We start from the raw sequence: 16,779 nt of genomic DNA on the forward strand, positions 1-16,779 counted from the left end.
ACCTTTCTGTAAGGCCTGTTTGGAAAGCAATCACCCTTTAACAATTAGGCGAGGGCTCAGCTACTTGGGTTTACATGGCTGGTGGTTTGCACATATCCTTGAGCAAATAGGATTTACCGTCCGTCTCTACAGTGATTAATGATTCATATTGTGAGTCGGCCCCATTGACAAATATCACAGCTATTTATCTCATACAAAACACTGCATGTACAAGATCGGAGTTACATAAACGAGTGAAGGGAACCCGGTCTTCCTCCTCGTTATTCTAGTAGTATTCTGAGTATTTGTCTTATAGCCCAACGCCTCCACCACATCTTTATAGTAGGCTAGATTTCTGGAGGCTCAATAAGGTCGATTATTTCGAATCATTATAACATTTCCGGATGATGGAAGTGTTAAGGAGCGAGGCAGACACATTAGGTTTCTTGATTTAAAAAAAGGCACGGAACGCACTACCATATCTGGAGATAACCTTCAAAATAAGAGACGTGATCAGCATCCATATCGATAATGCTCGTTTTTATACAGTAAGGATCAAACTTTAAAGGAATAATATAAGTTAAATAGCTCAGTGAACCAAATTATAATAAAATAGTAAGACAAAATTACATATCATTTACATTTAAATAGAAAGTAACCTGGACGCGGGCTTTTATTTTGACAGGTGGATTCTCCAAGGAGCCCACACGCAGCTTGTTCGTCAGAGCGGACGCGGTGCTGAGGTCACACGGCGAGTGTAACATCGGCGGGGGCGAGATAGTGACACTGGTATATATTCATCCCGCCTGGGCCGATACGATCCACTGTACCAAACCCAGACACAATTATACAGATATCATGGTGAAGATCACGTTCCAAGCTGTGTCCGCACAGAAGCCAGAGAAGGAGAGCGATGAAGACAAGATACAGATTCCTCGGGCTCATGTGAGTTGACTAAATCCGTTGTTTTTATTTGTTGAAGATGTATTTTTTTGTAAATAAATATCCTATTTAATTGGGGGAGAAATGCATTTGTTTAGTTTAGTCTAGTGCATTAATTGATCAATTATAGGTCTAACGTTAGGCTACTGCATGAGCGATTGGTTAAATGCAAAAACAGAATCCTGCAGATATTTACACAATTTTTTATTTATTTTTTCCCTAAATCACCTTGGATTGATTTAACCTTTATTGTTTTGAATGTCAGTATTCATTAGGCTTCAGGCTGCCATTTTAAATGTTGCTGTTAGACATTCGGTAAAAGACTATAATTCTCAAGAAATTCTACACTGATAACCTTGCAGAGATATCATTACAAACTTGCCAGCCGACACCGCCTGGGGTTGTTGTCATTACATCACCGTGTTTGGGTTTGCAGGGAACACTGCAGATGGGACGAACGCAACGTCTTTGTCTGCTGCGGGTCAAAAATAAAACGTGAACCGTTTAAACTTTAAGAATCGAGATAACGAATGCGGACATATATAAAAATGTGTCTCCGTTGTTATTTTGGTAGGCCTATTAATTATTTTATCGTTATAGTAGGCTAATCAGGTGTTATAAAATTCCTGCTGTTGAATCCCATTGCAGGAATTGTCCAATATTATGAAGCTTAAAGCCATCGACAAGGCTAAGATTGTGTTGTAGTATATTTAAATCAATGTGTCTTGCTAATACTCTACGTATGGTTTCTGGAGGTGTTCCTAATTGGATTGCGGGTTAATTAAAGACATGCAATGGGATGTGTGGAATTATCATCTCACTAAGTCCACCCTGTTCCTGACACACACACACACACACACACACACACACACACACACACACACACACACACACACACACACACACACACACACACACACACACACACACACACACAGACACACGCACACACAGTTGTCAAGCGCACACCCACACAATAGATTTCAAGTGACGTATCCATCCGTGTGATTGGCAGGTGGTGGGCTAGGTGTCAGACACTGCTGTGTGTGTGTGTGTGTGTGTGTGTGTGTGTGTGTGTGTGTGTGTGTGTATGTGTATGTGTGTGTATGTGTATGTGTATGTGTGTGTGTGTGTGTGTGTGTGTGTGTGTGTGTGAAGGTGTATTAATACACCCTCCCACGCGGCGGTGGTTCTCCTCGTACGCAATCGCTCTCATTTCTCAGCTCCCCCCCCCGCCCCCCCCAAGGCGCCGACGAGCATCGACAAATATGGAATGAGGAAGTAGGCGTCCCAGAATAGCCCGGCTGCCAGACAGACGCTCCAGCATCTTCGTCATCTTAGTCCCTGTTGTCGATTGCCTCAGAAGCTTTTAATAAAGCCGACACTCAAAACCACACAAATAAATCTGTGCGGGTGCAATCGCGTTCCTCTCCCTTCGACTTTCATTCCCGTTGTGAACCACCTTCTGATGATAGGCTGCTTGACGTTGTGACATGGGTGTGTCTAAATGGCGCCGTGTCTAAATGTCTGATGTGTCTAAATGTCTGATGTGTCTCTTGTTCGGTCCGCAGGAGGAACTGGTCCTTGCTCTCGGAGAGAAACCCAAGAGGTCCTACCTCAACGGGCTGTGCTGCCTCACCTTCGGCCTGGTGGTCTTCATGGCCGGCCTGGTGATGGCATCCATCTACGCCTACCGCTACTACTACGTGACGCAGGTGAGCGCACCACCGTGACCCCCCCCCCCCCTCAGCGTTCTGCAGGAGGGCTTGCTCTGAAACTACAAGAAATGAATGATGAGGGATGAATGAATCGCCGGCAGCAGCATAAAAAAGAATCAATCAATAGAAAGCGAAAGGAGGTCAGTGTCAGGCAGTGGGCGAGGGAGAGGATGACTCACGGTGCTTCTCCCGGCTGTGCCCTCTCAGCAGATGCCCGAGGACAGCCTGTTCCACTGCCGGGTGGTGTACGAGGACGCCGTGTTCTCCCCCATGCGGGGCCGCCAGGAGCTGGAGGAGAACCTGGGCATCTACCTGGACGACAACTACGAGCAGATCAGCGTGCCCAGCCCCCGCTTCGGGGGCAGCGACCCCGCTGACATCATCCACGACTTCCACCGGGTAAGGTCACGGACAGAACGGACGGAAGGAAAGATAGACAGATAGACGGATAGACGGATAGATGGACAGAAGGACAGACAGCTGGATAGATAGATAGATGATATGTAAATATAGAGACGGACCGACAGCTGGATAGATAGACATACAGACAGATAGATAGATAGATCGATTGATAAATAGATGGATGGATAGATAAATAGATAGAGATAGAGCGCTAGAAAGAGAGAAAGGGAGATACATGGATAGTTAGAAAGCAAGAGCGATAGAGGCTTTCTTCATCCCACTGAGAATAAAGGCGCGGCAGCAGCTGGGATAAAAAAGTGTTAAAAGAAAATATTAATACAGCAAGTGACATCAGACTGAAACAACCAGTGGGACCGAGGTATCAGAACAAGGTAGAACAGCAGCAGCGCTCGCTTTCAAGACTCATGCGTGTGTGTGTGTGTTTCTCCTCAGGGCCTGACGGCGTACCACGACCTCGCCCTGGACAAGTGTTACATCATCGAGCTCAACACCACACTGGTCATGCCCCCTCGGAGCCTCTGGGAGCTGCTCGTCAACGTCAAGGTGAGGCTGGCCCCCGCCCCCGGAGAGAGAGAGAGGGGAGGGGAGGGGGGAGGAGAGAGGGAGAGAGCCAGAGAGCCAAGGGTAGGGTGAGAGAGGCAGAGGGAGGGAGAGAGAGAGAGAGAGAGAGAGAGAGAGAGAGAGAGGGAGAGGGAGAAAGAGAGAGGGGGGGGGGGGATAGCAGTGAGGATGAGGGGGAGGAGGAGGCAGAGGGAGATTCAAGGGTAGGATGAGAGAGGGAGAGAGAGAGCGGATGAGGACGACAGAGGGAGGACACGGGGGAGAGGTGAAGAGAGTCAAGGGTAGGACGAGCGAGGGTGAGAAAAAGAAAGAGAAAGAGAATGAGAGGGACAAATTAGAGAGATGATGAGGATGACAGTGGGAAGAGGGGGGGGGGGGAACGAGAAAGGGAGATAAACAGAGAGAAAGAAATGGGGAGAGAATGTACTCCTTGCTAGAATACCTCGGGGCGGGGGGGGGGGGAACCTCCTGTTTAGTAGAGCACCTTTGCCCGCGAGTCCAGTCAGTAACCCTAGGACGTGTGTGTGTGTGTGTGTGTGTGTGTGTGTGTGTGTGTGTGTGTGTGTGTGTGTGTGTGTGTGTGTGTGTGTGTGCAGAGAGGGACGTACCTCCCCCAGACCTACATCATCCAGGAGGAGATGGTGGTGGCAGGGCGGGTGAGGAACATGAGGCAGCTGGGGCCCTTCATCCACCGACTCTGCTACGGCAAAGAGACCTACCGCCTGAGACGCCGCAGCCAGCACAAACGTGAGTCAAACACACACACACACACACACACACACACACACACACACATGCACACAGGAAACCAGACACACATGAACACACAATGCCCTTATTTTATTCCTTCGCTTGCCGACAGTTGGCTCGTCACAAATCGCTCTACGTGAGGCGGTGTCCCCTCGTTAAAATGCGGCGCCAAAGGCCACCGCATCACGCCCCCCCCCCCCCCCCCCCCCTCACTGCTAACATTAGTCAGTCTCTCGACATCGAGTCAAACCCTGCGTGACATCCCCCCCCCCCCCCCCTTCTTCTGGGGGTGCCAACTTATTAGTTGAGAATCCCAGGAAGTCCATGGGTTTGGGGGGCATCTGCTGTGAGTGTGTGTGTTGGGGAGGGAGGGAGGGAGGGAGGGAGGGAGGGGAGGAGGGAGGGAGGGGAGGAGGTATGACAGTGTGCGAATAAATTATACAACCACCACCAATGAATAGGGGCTTCCTGCCTCGTGTGTGAAATGTGTGTGTGCTTGACACGTGAGCCGCCCACAGAGTAGAATCCTCTTCTAACAGCGTTAGTGTGTGTGTGTGTGTGTGTGTGTGTGTGTGTGTGTGTGTGTGTGTGTGTGTGTGTGTGTGTGTGTGTGTGTGTGTGCGCGTGTGTGTGTGGGCGCAAGCTGGGAGCTTCTTGCTCTGTGACACCATGATTCACTCAACACACGCAACGTGGGTCCACACAGCTTAGAGGAGGTAGTGTTGCGTAGTAGCAAGGATCTGGCAGGCTCCTTGAGTTGTGTGACGAACAAGACCCACTTCCTTGGCGGTGCATATATGGGCGTATCGCTCTAATCGTCGATAAGAGGAGGGAACGTGACAACCTAGTGCGATATCATAACTAACATGTGACACACACGTGTGTCACATGTCACACACGTATATCAACTGTTATGTATGTCATTTATTATAGAGAATGATGCATTGTTTCTTTTTTAATTCCAGGCATTGACCGGCGCGAGACTAAGCGATGCCACAGCATCCGTCACTTTGAGAACACGTTTGTGGTGGAGACGGTCATCTGCGACCGCTTTTAAACGGGGAGCCATCATGGAGTCCTCGACTGTCCAACTCTCAAGCCAATTGTTAAACCTTACCTCTTGAATTGTTTTGGCTTTCACTGCACTTTAAGGGCAACAATTTTTCCAACAGTCACAGGGTTATTACTTGTGTTTTTCTATTCTTATGATTTTTTTTCTATTTTTCGTTTCTGAAGTTGGATTTTTAATGCCCTCTCGTTGTTTGTGTTGGACGTTCATGTCTCGTGAATCCATCTGTATCTTTGAATCGTGTTAATGTATTGGGATATATCTGTAGCCTGGTCGGTCGTTCACAATGTTTTTCGTCTCCTGTTGGTGAAGTTCATTCTTTTATTTGACTAGTTAATATTGACTTGATTTGATTCAGAATTATTAACTAATCTCGTGAGCTCAGAGTTTGCTGCTTTGCACTGTGCACTCATGTGTGCAAACTGTATTGTTGAACAAAATAGCAAAGCATACCTCATGTCGTTGAAATGTAGTTCTCGTCCAAATGTATTTACATTTAATTGTTCCTAAGCAATATCTACTGTAAATGGAATTTCTCCCGGTTTTCATATCGTTAAAAGCTTCGATTTTTTCAGAAATCGGTTTGTTTCGTTGTGTGATCCTTTCATTACCGGCCATTTATGTTCCTTTGGTATCTTCCACTTTCGTACTCGAGATATCTCATGGCTTTAGACTGTATCTAGAAGCAGTGCTTTTATTTGACAGGGCAAAGTACCAAAGTATGCAGGCAACGATGCTATGGAAAAGACTGAGACAAGAATGCTCTGTAGCTTAGAATGCTAGGTCGGAACAAAGGGTCTTTAGCTTCCTTCATGTCTCTCTTCTCCTGCTCGTAACTCAAGTTAGTTCCTATAGCTGTGTCCAGTGTCTCCATCTTTAACTCGATCCATTCGTCCCACCTTTGAGAAGGTTTATTTCTACTGTAATATATGAGACCAGTCGTTGGTCTCTAGGGAAGAAGACCTGTGTGCTTCGTTTATTACCACAGCACACTTTCTTTGCCCTGCTGTATATCTACTTGTAATATCTCTAACCTTAACAATAAATTATCTAACATAACCATTTTGTGTCTGTCATTTGATATATGTGTTTATTATCACCTCTCCTTCATAGACACATCCGATTGGATGTTTAACGGAAAGTGTTCAACCGTTATGAATAGTTGTGATGTAATCAAATGGGATGTTTAACTGAAGTGTTAAACGTATGACCAGTTCAAGTTGTGTTAAATCTGACCACGGGGTGGCACTGTTACACCAGAGAAATAAAGACTCATTAACATAATGTTTTTGTTCGGTACGTTTAATACACTATTATATATCCGATATATTTATTTGCAGAAATACATGTCGACTTTTTAGAAGTTAGAAGCCTCCTTATAGTAACGTAATGCTGACAAAAGTATTTGCCTTTACAATTTGTCATAAACTTAGACCGTAGTCATATTGCACAATGCTTGGTCTTCCATTCAAAATCTATCAAACCATCATTTAATTGAGTCCTCTTGGAGTTTATTCAAGGACAACCAAGCAGGATATCGGCCCATAATAAAACAAACAAATATTTCCAAGACATGTAAACAATTTTTCTTCTTCTTAAACCATACAAATGTATATTTTTAATGTAATGTTGTAGAATATTATAATATCTCAACATTAGTAGTAGTAGTCTGATTATTACACACACACCTACCATCCACTTTCAGGTCTCTTCCTCTGATCGATCGGCCCTGTCCCATCTTCTCAACGACAAGAGAAGCTTTGAGGAAGACTGTCGACGGAAATTCATGATACTCCTCACTTCTTTTGCGGCAAAGTAGTAGCAGGGGGCATCCAGACAGCAGGTGACGTTTGCCAGACACAGGGCCACCTGAAGGAACAGACTGACCTCAGTCTTGGTCCAGCAGTCCTGGATCACACCTTGATGCACCTGAAACAGCGAGTCCTGTTATCTTCAAGTGTGATGACCGTATAAACGGTCTAACCCTAACCCTTAGCCTAAAACCAAACCCTAAAATGTAATTTTAAACCCGAAAACAAACCCCGAACCATATAACCCTAACCCCAGGAAGTTACCCTACTCAAGCGGATGTGTAGCAGCAGCGAAGAACAGCTACATGCCTTCATCTTCCTAGATGTATTTGGTTCCTTTCTATATGATATAATAGTCACCTTTTCCCCCCTGCCCCTACCAATCCTCTCTAGGCCCAATGTTTCTTCCAAAACTATGCTTAAATTCAGTCCATCTAACAGGATTATCTTCAGAAATGGATCATTGGATCTTTGGATGTTTTATTTCCAGACCACATTGCGAATCGTGAAGTAATTGATGTGAGCGATGTGACAGATGTTTGCGTTGTGATTGACGTCAGTGATTGTGAGAGATATGAATGATACGAGCGAGGTGGGTGATGCGCCCCTCACCAGGAACTGCAGCAATATGGCAAGGTGGCTGGGGGTGAAGGGGAGCAGGAAGGCCCACATGCTGCTGTAGATGACCCGAATGGAGAGCAGTTTCTTGGCACTCAACTCGTCAGACTGCTTTCTCAGCTCGTCGGACAGCTCTCTCAGCTCGTCGTTCAGGCTCCCCGCGGACCGCACGGAGCAGAAGACGATCACCAGTGCCGGGAGGACGTAGCCGAGCACCTCCAGGCACACGATGATAGCAGGGCTCCACACCTTCGACGAGAAACCGTGGAAGCAGTGGAAGTCTTCGCGGCCTGGATCGCGGAAGCCGTAGATCAGGGAGGGGGGGGCCAGCACGGCCAACCAGACCGCCACGCAGGCGAAGACCGCGTGACGTCTGGACTTGTCTCTAATCACGGGCGAGGTAGGCTTCCTGAATTTGAAAAGGTGGCAGATGCCAAGCCAGCGGTCCACGGCGATGCAGGCGATGGTGTAGACGCTGCCGTACATCCCGATGAAATAAAGGCTCTCCAGGAAGGAGCAGAGACCCTTGCTCTGCGCGGTCCACCTGTGGTTGGTGGCGTGCATCTTGAAGGGCAACGGGACAAGCAGAATCAGGTCCATGAGGACCAGGTTGGTGAAGTAGATGGTGGACACCCTCCACTCGATTTTGAAGCAAAACACGAACAGGGCCCACCCGTTGACCGCCACCCCGCAGAGGAAGATGGGGACGTAGAAAACTAACTCCAGGGTCTTCATCAGGTGGTCCACCTCTTCGAAGGAACAGTTGGATGTTGTGCTGTTCGACACATAACACAAAACGGGTATGAGTTGATTTAATCAGCAGAGGCATGATTTTATCTACTTTCTTTCATGGTAACCCAAACACACACAATACAAAATACACCCATCTTTAGTGTACCCATCCTTTAGTAGTTTATCTTTCGCTTCACCGTCACCCTGAACCTCTCTGATAGGGTACATTTGCAGTGAATTTTTTATCTGTTAGGGATGGAATGATGTTATTGTCACTCACAACTATAGAAAGACGTCTGGATTTATTGGTATTGGGTTCATTTAGCTGTCACCCCATGTGAGTCATCTCACCTCATGCAGGCAACCCGTGAGCATCAGACTTTTTTTTGTCTGGGTGTCAAAGCCTCTCTTCTGTTTCTTTTCAACCACAACATCCTGAGCATGGCAGGCTGTCGCGCATGGCAGGCATGCCTGCCGATTTCTTTCATTTTACTTTGATAGTCCTGAGATAGACATTGATAAATTGTGTTGGGTGTCAATTACAACACCATTGCTAAACCAGTTATGTTATTCAGTTGAATCTGCATATTTTAATAATGGGCTCACAGTCACATGTCACATCGTTGGAGGTTAGCTCAAAACAATGATGCGCTATTATGCAAAGGCTTACGTTTGTACCATAAGTTCCTTATTTTGACCAGATGACGCAGCACAGCTTGAGTGTGACAGATCTGCACTCAAATAATCACGCAATCAGTATGGTTTCTTGGTTGCTGTTGGCTATATCCCAGACGGCCTCAAAGCACTTGGTCAGTTTAATGAGGCCAGTGCAATGGAAAACAAAATCCTCATCATCTCCTATTGTTGCAAACAGTGTCTTAATGTTGATGGGTGATATAGAGGGCGACTAAACGGTTTCTATATTATAAGTGCTACACAATCTTGCCTGTGCTCAGGGCTCCCTGCACATCAAGAACATTACCCCACACAACCTGGCAAAATATTCCAACATTATTAATTCACTTATATACATGATAGACATTTGTGTGAATAGATCTTGAAACTCTGGCATACAAACAAGCATGAACATAGTTTGGGAATGATTTATTGGGATATTCCACATGGATGTCAAACAATTTAAGCAACATTGTTATCACTATGGGTGATAGTGTTGTTCAGGGCCAATGTGGAACATAGCACTATTAAAAACAGCAAACATACAGACCACAAATAGACGGGAAGAAAATAAATCATAAAAGGTGCAGACTTATATTACTCTACCTTTCCTACCATCCCCTTTTTACATCCCATGAATAAAGAAGAGTTGTTTGTCTTATTGCGTTGAGGTTGGAGAATTGACTCCGGCTAAGTAAGAAGCAGAAACAGACTAAGAACATGGTTGTTATGTCTCCACTAGGCCAACAAAGTCCCACACTTTCTACGGTGCAGCTAACTGAAACAAGCGCACAAAAACACGACACCCTGCGCTATGATATAAATGTACAGCTTCTACACACATTAAAAAAACGTAAACAAAGCTATATGCACTTTTAAGAGGCGTTGCGTCACCAACAGCAACAAAAAAACAACAAAGCTCAACCAAAAGAGAAAGAGAAGCAATAACATGTTGAATTACACTGGAAGACCCCGCCAGTATTTCATATGGTATCAGCATGGTACCTCTACTGATATGCCTTTACCAATACCTATTCAATGTACCATTTACATTTGACTGCCTACACACTATTCTCCCATTTGATATATGTTTATTGTACACTTAACATTAAACCTTAAATAGTTCCATTTACTCATTTAAAGCGGACAGAATTGTTATGGAGTGTGAAAAGTAGTTGATATTTTAAATCTTACTTGTTCATGGTAAAGGTGCCAGCCACTTTAGTATTTTACATCCAGAGTGAGACAAAACAAACTTTCGGGGGAGAGAGTGAAGACCGAGAGACAGAAAGAAAGAGAGAGAGAGACAAAGACAGAGAGAGAGAGAGAGAGAGAGAGAGAGAGGGAATCACAGACACGCACCACCAACACAGACACACAGACAGAGAGAGAGAGGAAGTTGTCAAAAGAAGAAGCTAAGAGAATGTGATGGAGTCACAGCTGTACATTGGAGACACACAAACAGAAACGCATTGATGCTCTGAAACCCACAGCCACAACCAAGTTCACAGACACGTGCGCACACACACACACACACACACACCCACACAAACAAACACACTATGATGCGGTGAACTTTCGGAGGGTGATGACAATGAGTGCCAGGAGGACCGAAGCTCCGAGGAAGACGGCGATCACGATGGCTGTGATGGCCCCTAGCCCGAGGACCCCTGCAGAGACACGCACACAAAGGAAAGAACACACGCACGCACACACAAACACACACGCAGGCAGGCAAACACACACACACACACACACACACACAGGAATGAAACGTGAGAGATACGTATACTGCAGCACACACTGCAGTGCAAATGCATTCATAGATCAACCAGATCATTTGTCTTTCATACAGCAACAGAGAGTCATCATGTTTTCTGATCAAGTAATAAAAAGAGTGAGGCGTCCGTTAGAAACTAATAACAACAATCGATGAACATGGTTCATCATGGCTGGTGTCCACTCGCTGTTTCACCTTCCACCTGATCCACGGCCTGGGAGTGGGTGGAGTCCTCGTGGTCGTAGGTGAAGCAGCAGTCTGTCACTTCCTGGATGGGCTCCTTCGTGGTGACGTCATAGGGCACGTCCCCCGACATTGTGTCCTGGTTCTCCCCCTGCAGGGTGGGCAGCGAGTCTCCGATCGTCTCTGCAGGGGGGGGGGGGGGGGGAGTGTGTGCTCCAAATTCAGGCTATACTTCTTTAAGTCACCTAGCCTATCAGAAAACCAAACCACATGCCTTTGCAGAACACGTGGTGAAAGGTTGAGGACGATTAATAACCAGAGGTGACTCTCGATGTGTTAACGCAAAAGCAGCAGTTTCTTTCTAACTTTTTTTTTTTTTGATCTGTGGCCATATATATATATATATATATAAAGCCAGGTACACACACACACACACACACACACACACACACACACACACACACACACACACACACACACACACACACACACACACACACACACACACACACACACACACACACACACACACACACACACACACACACACACACACATCCAGGGCCTAGCCATCCATGTTAGACAGCCCCTCTCTGTCCGGCCGGCCTTACGGCCCAGGACGGTGTATAAGGACGTCTTTGTGGACAGATGGACATTCTGTCCTCAGATGATGTGGTCAAGGGGGCCCGCGCTGCTCTCGGTTCTCTGATCGGGTTTGACTAGATCGAGGAACTATTATATATATCGTCGTTATTATTAAGGCATATCGGGTTCAGAGTTCACAACTCTTAAATGGCAAAAGTAGAATTTCTCTCTTCTCAGCAATGAACACTATTCCTATATTATCTCTATAAAGGGGTCTTTAAAAATCCAATAGGCCTACCTGTGGAAAAACCTGTCCTTCGACAAGTGTATAAATAATACTCGGCCTGGATAAATATTGAAGTACTGCACAAGTTTAGTAAGGTACAAAACAAGACTAAGGCACGCTTTGACTGCGTAAATAGACAGCTGCATTGGAAAGTCAGCCGCGAGAACACAACTTGCGTGTGTACAAGAGAAAATTTAAAAGGTCACAAAGGAGGTTGAGGTTGTGAGCAGACGTGTCAGAGTCACGTAACAAATAGGACCACAGGAGTACGTTCGAAAGCGTGTGCTGCAGTTGTTGCACAGTGCTTGTCCTTCCCTTGGCTGCTGGAAGCAGAGCCGTTTCAACTCTCAGCATGATAACGATATAATGGTAACCTTAAATCCCATCGCTTATTTAAAAAAAAAACATATTTTTTTGAAGACCGTCGAATGTCAATGGGTCAATGGCCATTTTTTTTTTTAAGCGTGAAAAATGCAAAGGAAAATCTTCGTTGGGAAAAAAAAGTGAATCAACAAACTATTAACTCACACATATACACAGACAGACACACACAAGCCCACCCATTCACACACACACTGATTCGCTCAATGGGGCTCGACCAATCCCATACCAACATACCTTACAAACATATTTACCCCTACTAATTCATACACCCCCACCCCCGCCTATTTACTCACGGTGAACTCCATCGCCCTCGATCTGTTTCTCTTCTCTTGAAATCCCTTTTTAAATAGTGCTAGTGATCTAATAATCATACAAACCCTTGTGTAGCGCAAACAAAGATTTTTTTTAAATAATCTTATCATGGCCTTCATAAAGTGACATTGTCCCCTTCAAACCACTTCTTAAGCTGATAGAAACGGCATGAAGATGATCCTAGAGATTAGCCGAAGCTCCGACATGTTGCACAGCCAGTGGGACTGCCTTGTTGTATTTATTTATTGTACTTAATTGTGTAGCATCTGCAGTAGCTAGCCATCACTGATGTATACAGGGAAGTGGTTAGCCTAGTTATTGTTAGCACTTGGACTTTGTTCTGTGAACTTCTTTACTGTACCGACAGCGATATATTGTTTCACGTCTCATGAAAAATGTACTTCGGATAAAAGGGTCTGCTAAATGCCCCAAAGTGTAAATGTAAATGTTGTTGTTTCAATACAGGACAACTGCAAATTTATTCTCCTTTAAACCATTTTTGGGGGGGGGTTTTAGTGGAACATGCTGATATTTGTTGTGCAGCTGTGTTGATCCTGCGCTGGGGTTTGCTGAAGGTGGGCCCTGCTTGCTGGGCCCCTGGCCAGCAGGGCCATCAATGAGGCCTTCAGCAGCGGGCACAAAAGGCAGCCTTATGTGCGTCAGCAGAGAGAGGACGTCAACACTGCTGCGACGAGCAACAACTGGCCGGGATCGAAGCAGGCCGCGAATGGAGGTAGTGGACATCCAGCGACTTTAGTTGATTAAATAGCTTTTAGTTTAAAAGCAAGCTTTCAACTACTGGCTGGGCTCGAAGCAGGCTCAGAGTGGACGTCAAGCGAAATTAGTTGATCAAATAGTATGTAGTTTAAATGCAAGGCTTCAACAACTGGCTGGGCTCGAAGCAGGCCACGAGTGGTACTAGTGGAAGCCTACCGAATTTAGTGAAATAGTTTGTAATTTAAGTGCGAGGCTTATCTCTCAACCTTGCGTCAGTGGCACCTTGTCAAAGATAGATTTCGTTTTAGAAGGGGGCTGAATATCGAAACCTTTTTCTTTCCGGGCCTTGGATGTTTCGGAGAGGAAGTTTGACTGATGTCGCCTCTTACATTTTCGCCAGTATGCTCACACACGAGCGGCACTTTGATCACATCACAAATAACACGGGTATGTCAGAACCTCTCCCGGTATTGCTGTTGAGACACGGGGAAGATACCCGACAGAAAGCCCAGAGTTGGGTCTTGTTTTGAGCTGGAGCTCTCCTTACCGTTGAGGATTTCACATGGGCCCGAGATGGGAACAAGCATGCAAACAGGTGTGTGTGAACACCCCACCCCACTAAGAAGACGGCTGGCCTCTGTGGCGTCCTTGCATAACCCACCCAGACTTGGAGAATGCACTGGTTCTCCTTTTGCCACTCGGACCTTAACCAATCACAATCTTTAAGAGAGTGGTTTTCAGTATTTCGAGTTCACCTCTTTGATGAGGAGTCTTTTCAAAGTTGATGTCATCCCCTGTGACTCGGCCAAACATTAAGGTTTCTATTTGAAGGAACGGCCCATGTTTCTAAATATGGATTTTGTGACCTTTATGCATCAATAGTTTATTAAATAACTCCAATGTGTGGCCAAATGTAACATTGGATAGGCATTTGTTCGTGTCTTTCTCAGGCATTCACAGATCGTTTTTGTTTTAACCAAGGGGGTGGAAGGTAAAAATATTCTCCATTCGTTGGTGAAGTATTGTCCACATTTTGACCAAAACAGATTTAGTGTGATATTAAGTGGGGAATGCTCATTCAACCACTGTGTGTGCATGCCCAACCACATTGTCATTTAATGTCTGTTTAAGCGTTTCACATTCTTCCTCTTAAATGAACGTTGCTAAACAGCGGCAGTATACATTAGAGTCTCTCCCAGTTTCAGCATAGCACCTCAGTGCAAGAGACCCGCCAGGACATTGGGGCCGAGAGTCTGTTGTGCTGCAACAATAGCTCAGTGTCCAAGGGTCAAGGTGACAGCTCGACGCTACTTGCTTCATTGTGGTCCCACTTCTTCTATCTGACTACTGCGGCTCCCTTACGCAACCCCCCTCTACCTAGCCCAGCCACTAGGCTGACCTCTTTGCACCTACGATGACCTTTGACCTTTGACCTTTGAGCATGGGAGATGGTGCAGAAAACCCAAGTGGTTCCACACCTTTGAACAATCCACAGTCTGGGTCTTTGTTCAAAATTAAAAAAAAAACTTTGTAGTACAAAGTACTCTCTGCTCCCAGAGTATTTTTGAGTAAAACTACTATAGGAAGAGATGGTAGTAATACAGGGAAGATCTATTATTGGAGGAGATTCTGTTCTGCTTACTCTGCAGACGGAAGGCTAGTGTAGCTCATCTTCAGCAGGTCCTGGAGAACACCAAAAAACGGAAATGGCCCCTTTAAGTGGCAAAAAGGAAACTGGCAGCAAATTTTGTTTAACTCATTGAGCGTACATTTTTTTACTGCATCCGACAGTCTGTCTATTTTGGCATTTATTTGTAACTTTTTTTTACGAACGACCACAAATTGTATTTGTCGTGTGGGTGAAAAGGGCAAGAAGATTCCACTTTCAATTAAAAAGTGATGAGAGACAGATACACAGGAAAGGTAGGAGTCATTGTAAAGATACATCAGGTCACCCATCAGACCAACACAACGAAGTAACTGTATTAAAATAAATCAAATGACGAACAACAAGCCGAAGGAGCAACCCGTGTGGTTGGTTCGCACTTGGGTAAACACAAGTCTGCAGACGAGCCCGGAACATTATGAAAGCAGTGGGGTTGACGGGTGTCAAAGAGCGGCTTTCATCATCAGCTACTGGCTGCAACGTCCGTGTCATTTAGTTCAGCGGATGACTGATTCAAGGCCTGCATGTGGTTCAGCAGGAAACACGTAGGCACGCCACATACGGTGTGAGGTTTAATACGTAATTATTCACTTTCTGATGTTAAGCTTCTATCAAGTTGATGAAATAATATATTAATTTAAAAAAATACATATATATATTAGAGTATGAAGAGCGATTGGTCTTGAAATGTTAAGACTTATTTTCCCTTGGGGATAACAACTGACCGAATCTGCCGTTCGAGCAAATGTCTTAGTCGAAGCCTGTAACCCATCATTCCCCCCGATCTCTAAGGATTTCACGATACATCAAACCAAACACAGTTCTAGCCTTCTTTCCTACCTTGGTGGAGGGGAGAATCTCCCTTCCGCAACCCCAGGTCTCTGAAATGCATCCCCCACTCCCCCAGTATGTCGACCAGCACAACTCGGTACGAACCAGGGCGCCAGTAAGGCGATCGAGGGGGGCCTTACCTGCGCGTGTGGCCGCCACCGAGAGGCCGAGAAGCACCAGGAGGAATCTGCAGAGGCCGCTGCCGTGAGCCATGGTGCCTGGAAGAGGAGAACGCTAAGTGGGGCAGAAAAGGTCTCTGTAACTCCTGGAGCTTCAAACAGGGGTGTGGGGCTGGCAGACGGGGGAAGAGAGAGCAGTATGGAGGAGAGAGAGGGAGGGAGGAGGGAGGAAGGCCTGCTGGGAGAGGTGTGGAGAGTGTCTGGACACTGAGGACTTTGTGAGCTCATCTCAGAGGGCGGGCCGTGCTCCACACCCGCTCAGACCACAGGTTGAGGTGGAGGATCTTGGAGCACTGGTTTCAAACGGGCCGTGACTGAATCACTGTCCTTCACAGGACTGCAGCTGAACCCTCTTTCTCCGTTGTTCTAGCGCTCATTTGTTGACTCCTAGTTTAGTTTTGGTTTATTCTGAATAATTGTTTCCTTGTCTGACTTATGCAAAGTTCAAATTAATTATTTTTTAACAAAACTAGATACTGGCAATTCTGTAGCTTTAAGCGGTAATGTTATTTTTCGATAGTTCATTGTATAGTCAAACAGTACAATTACCATTAGTTATTTGATTAACGGATTCAGCA

General features: G+C 45.7%; 3 protein-coding genes across 4 annotated transcripts; 1 reads left to right on the forward strand and 2 right to left on the reverse strand.

The window, feature by feature from the left end:
• The first annotated feature begins 718 nt into the window (after positions 1-718).
• Positions 719-6,517, forward strand: itm2cb (integral membrane protein 2Cb). Of its 2 annotated transcripts, none has more exons than XM_056597577.1 (6): positions 719-924; positions 2,493-2,636; positions 2,847-3,038; positions 3,495-3,605; positions 4,220-4,370; positions 5,339-6,517. In XM_056597577.1, the coding sequence occupies exons 1-6, from the start codon at positions 838-840 to the stop codon at positions 5,428-5,430; spliced, it is 777 nt and encodes a 258-aa protein (XP_056453552.1). In that variant the 5' UTR covers positions 719-837; the 3' UTR covers positions 5,431-6,517. The 2 variants fall into 2 exon arrangements, with proteins under 2 accessions (XP_056453552.1, XP_056453554.1); XM_056597579.1 differs by having other exon boundaries at positions 2,850-3,038.
• Positions 6,518-6,639: 122 nt separating this feature from the next.
• Positions 6,640-10,702, reverse strand: LOC130388202 (G-protein coupled receptor 55). Its single transcript, XM_056597576.1, has 3 exons — positions 10,473-10,702; positions 7,866-8,646; positions 6,640-7,371 (listed from the first exon to the last, which is right to left on the reverse strand). The coding sequence occupies exons 1-3, from the start codon at positions 10,478-10,480 to the stop codon at positions 7,144-7,146; spliced, it is 1,017 nt and encodes a 338-aa protein (XP_056453551.1). The 5' UTR covers positions 10,481-10,702; the 3' UTR covers positions 6,640-7,143.
• Positions 10,703-10,838: 136 nt separating this feature from the next.
• On the reverse strand, positions 10,839-16,235 carry snorc (secondary ossification center associated regulator of chondrocyte maturation). Its single transcript, XM_056596225.1, has 3 exons — positions 16,163-16,235; positions 11,254-11,424; positions 10,839-10,948 (listed from the first exon to the last, which is right to left on the reverse strand). The coding sequence occupies exons 1-3, from the start codon at positions 16,233-16,235 to the stop codon at positions 10,839-10,841; spliced, it is 354 nt and encodes a 117-aa protein (XP_056452200.1).
• Between the last annotated feature and the right edge of the window lie 544 nt (positions 16,236-16,779).

Source organism: Gadus chalcogrammus, chromosome 8 (genome assembly GCF_026213295.1).
Source record: "Gadus chalcogrammus isolate NIFS_2021 chromosome 8, NIFS_Gcha_1.0, whole genome shotgun sequence".
Taxonomy (NCBI): domain Eukaryota; kingdom Metazoa; phylum Chordata; class Actinopteri; order Gadiformes; family Gadidae; genus Gadus; species Gadus chalcogrammus.

What these genes read in the sequence shown, in the direction of transcription:
- itm2cb (XM_056597577.1), top strand. Translation starts at nt 838, where the DNA reads ATGGTGAAGATCACGTTCCAAGCTGTGTCCGCACAGAAGCCAGAGAAG. An exon ending in TACAGATTCCTCGGGCTCAT is followed by an intron (nt 925 to 2,492) that starts GTGAGTTGACTA and finishes TTCGGTCCGCAG; the next exon opens with GAGGAACTGGTCCTTGCTCT. An exon ending in TCATCCACGACTTCCACCGG is followed by an intron (nt 3,039 to 3,494) that starts GTAAGGTCACGG and finishes GTTTCTCCTCAG; the next exon opens with GGCCTGACGGCGTACCACGA.
- LOC130388202 (XM_056597576.1), bottom strand. An exon ending in CCATATTGCTGCAGTTCCTG is followed by an intron (nt 7,372 to 7,865) that starts GTGAGGGGCGCA and finishes TCGCTGTTTCAG; the next exon opens with GTGCATCAAGGTGTGATCCA.
- snorc (XM_056596225.1), bottom strand. Translation starts at nt 16,235, where the DNA reads ATGGCTCACGGCAGCGGCCTCTGCAGATTCCTCCTGGTGCTTCTCGGC. An exon ending in GGTGGCGGCCACACGCGCAG is followed by an intron (nt 11,425 to 16,162) that starts GTAAGGCCCCCC and finishes CCCCCCCTGCAG; the next exon opens with AGACGATCGGAGACTCGCTG. An exon ending in GGCCGTGGATCAGGTGGAAG is followed by an intron (nt 10,949 to 11,253) that starts GTGAAACAGCGA and finishes GTGTCTCTGCAG; the next exon opens with GGGTCCTCGGGCTAGGGGCC.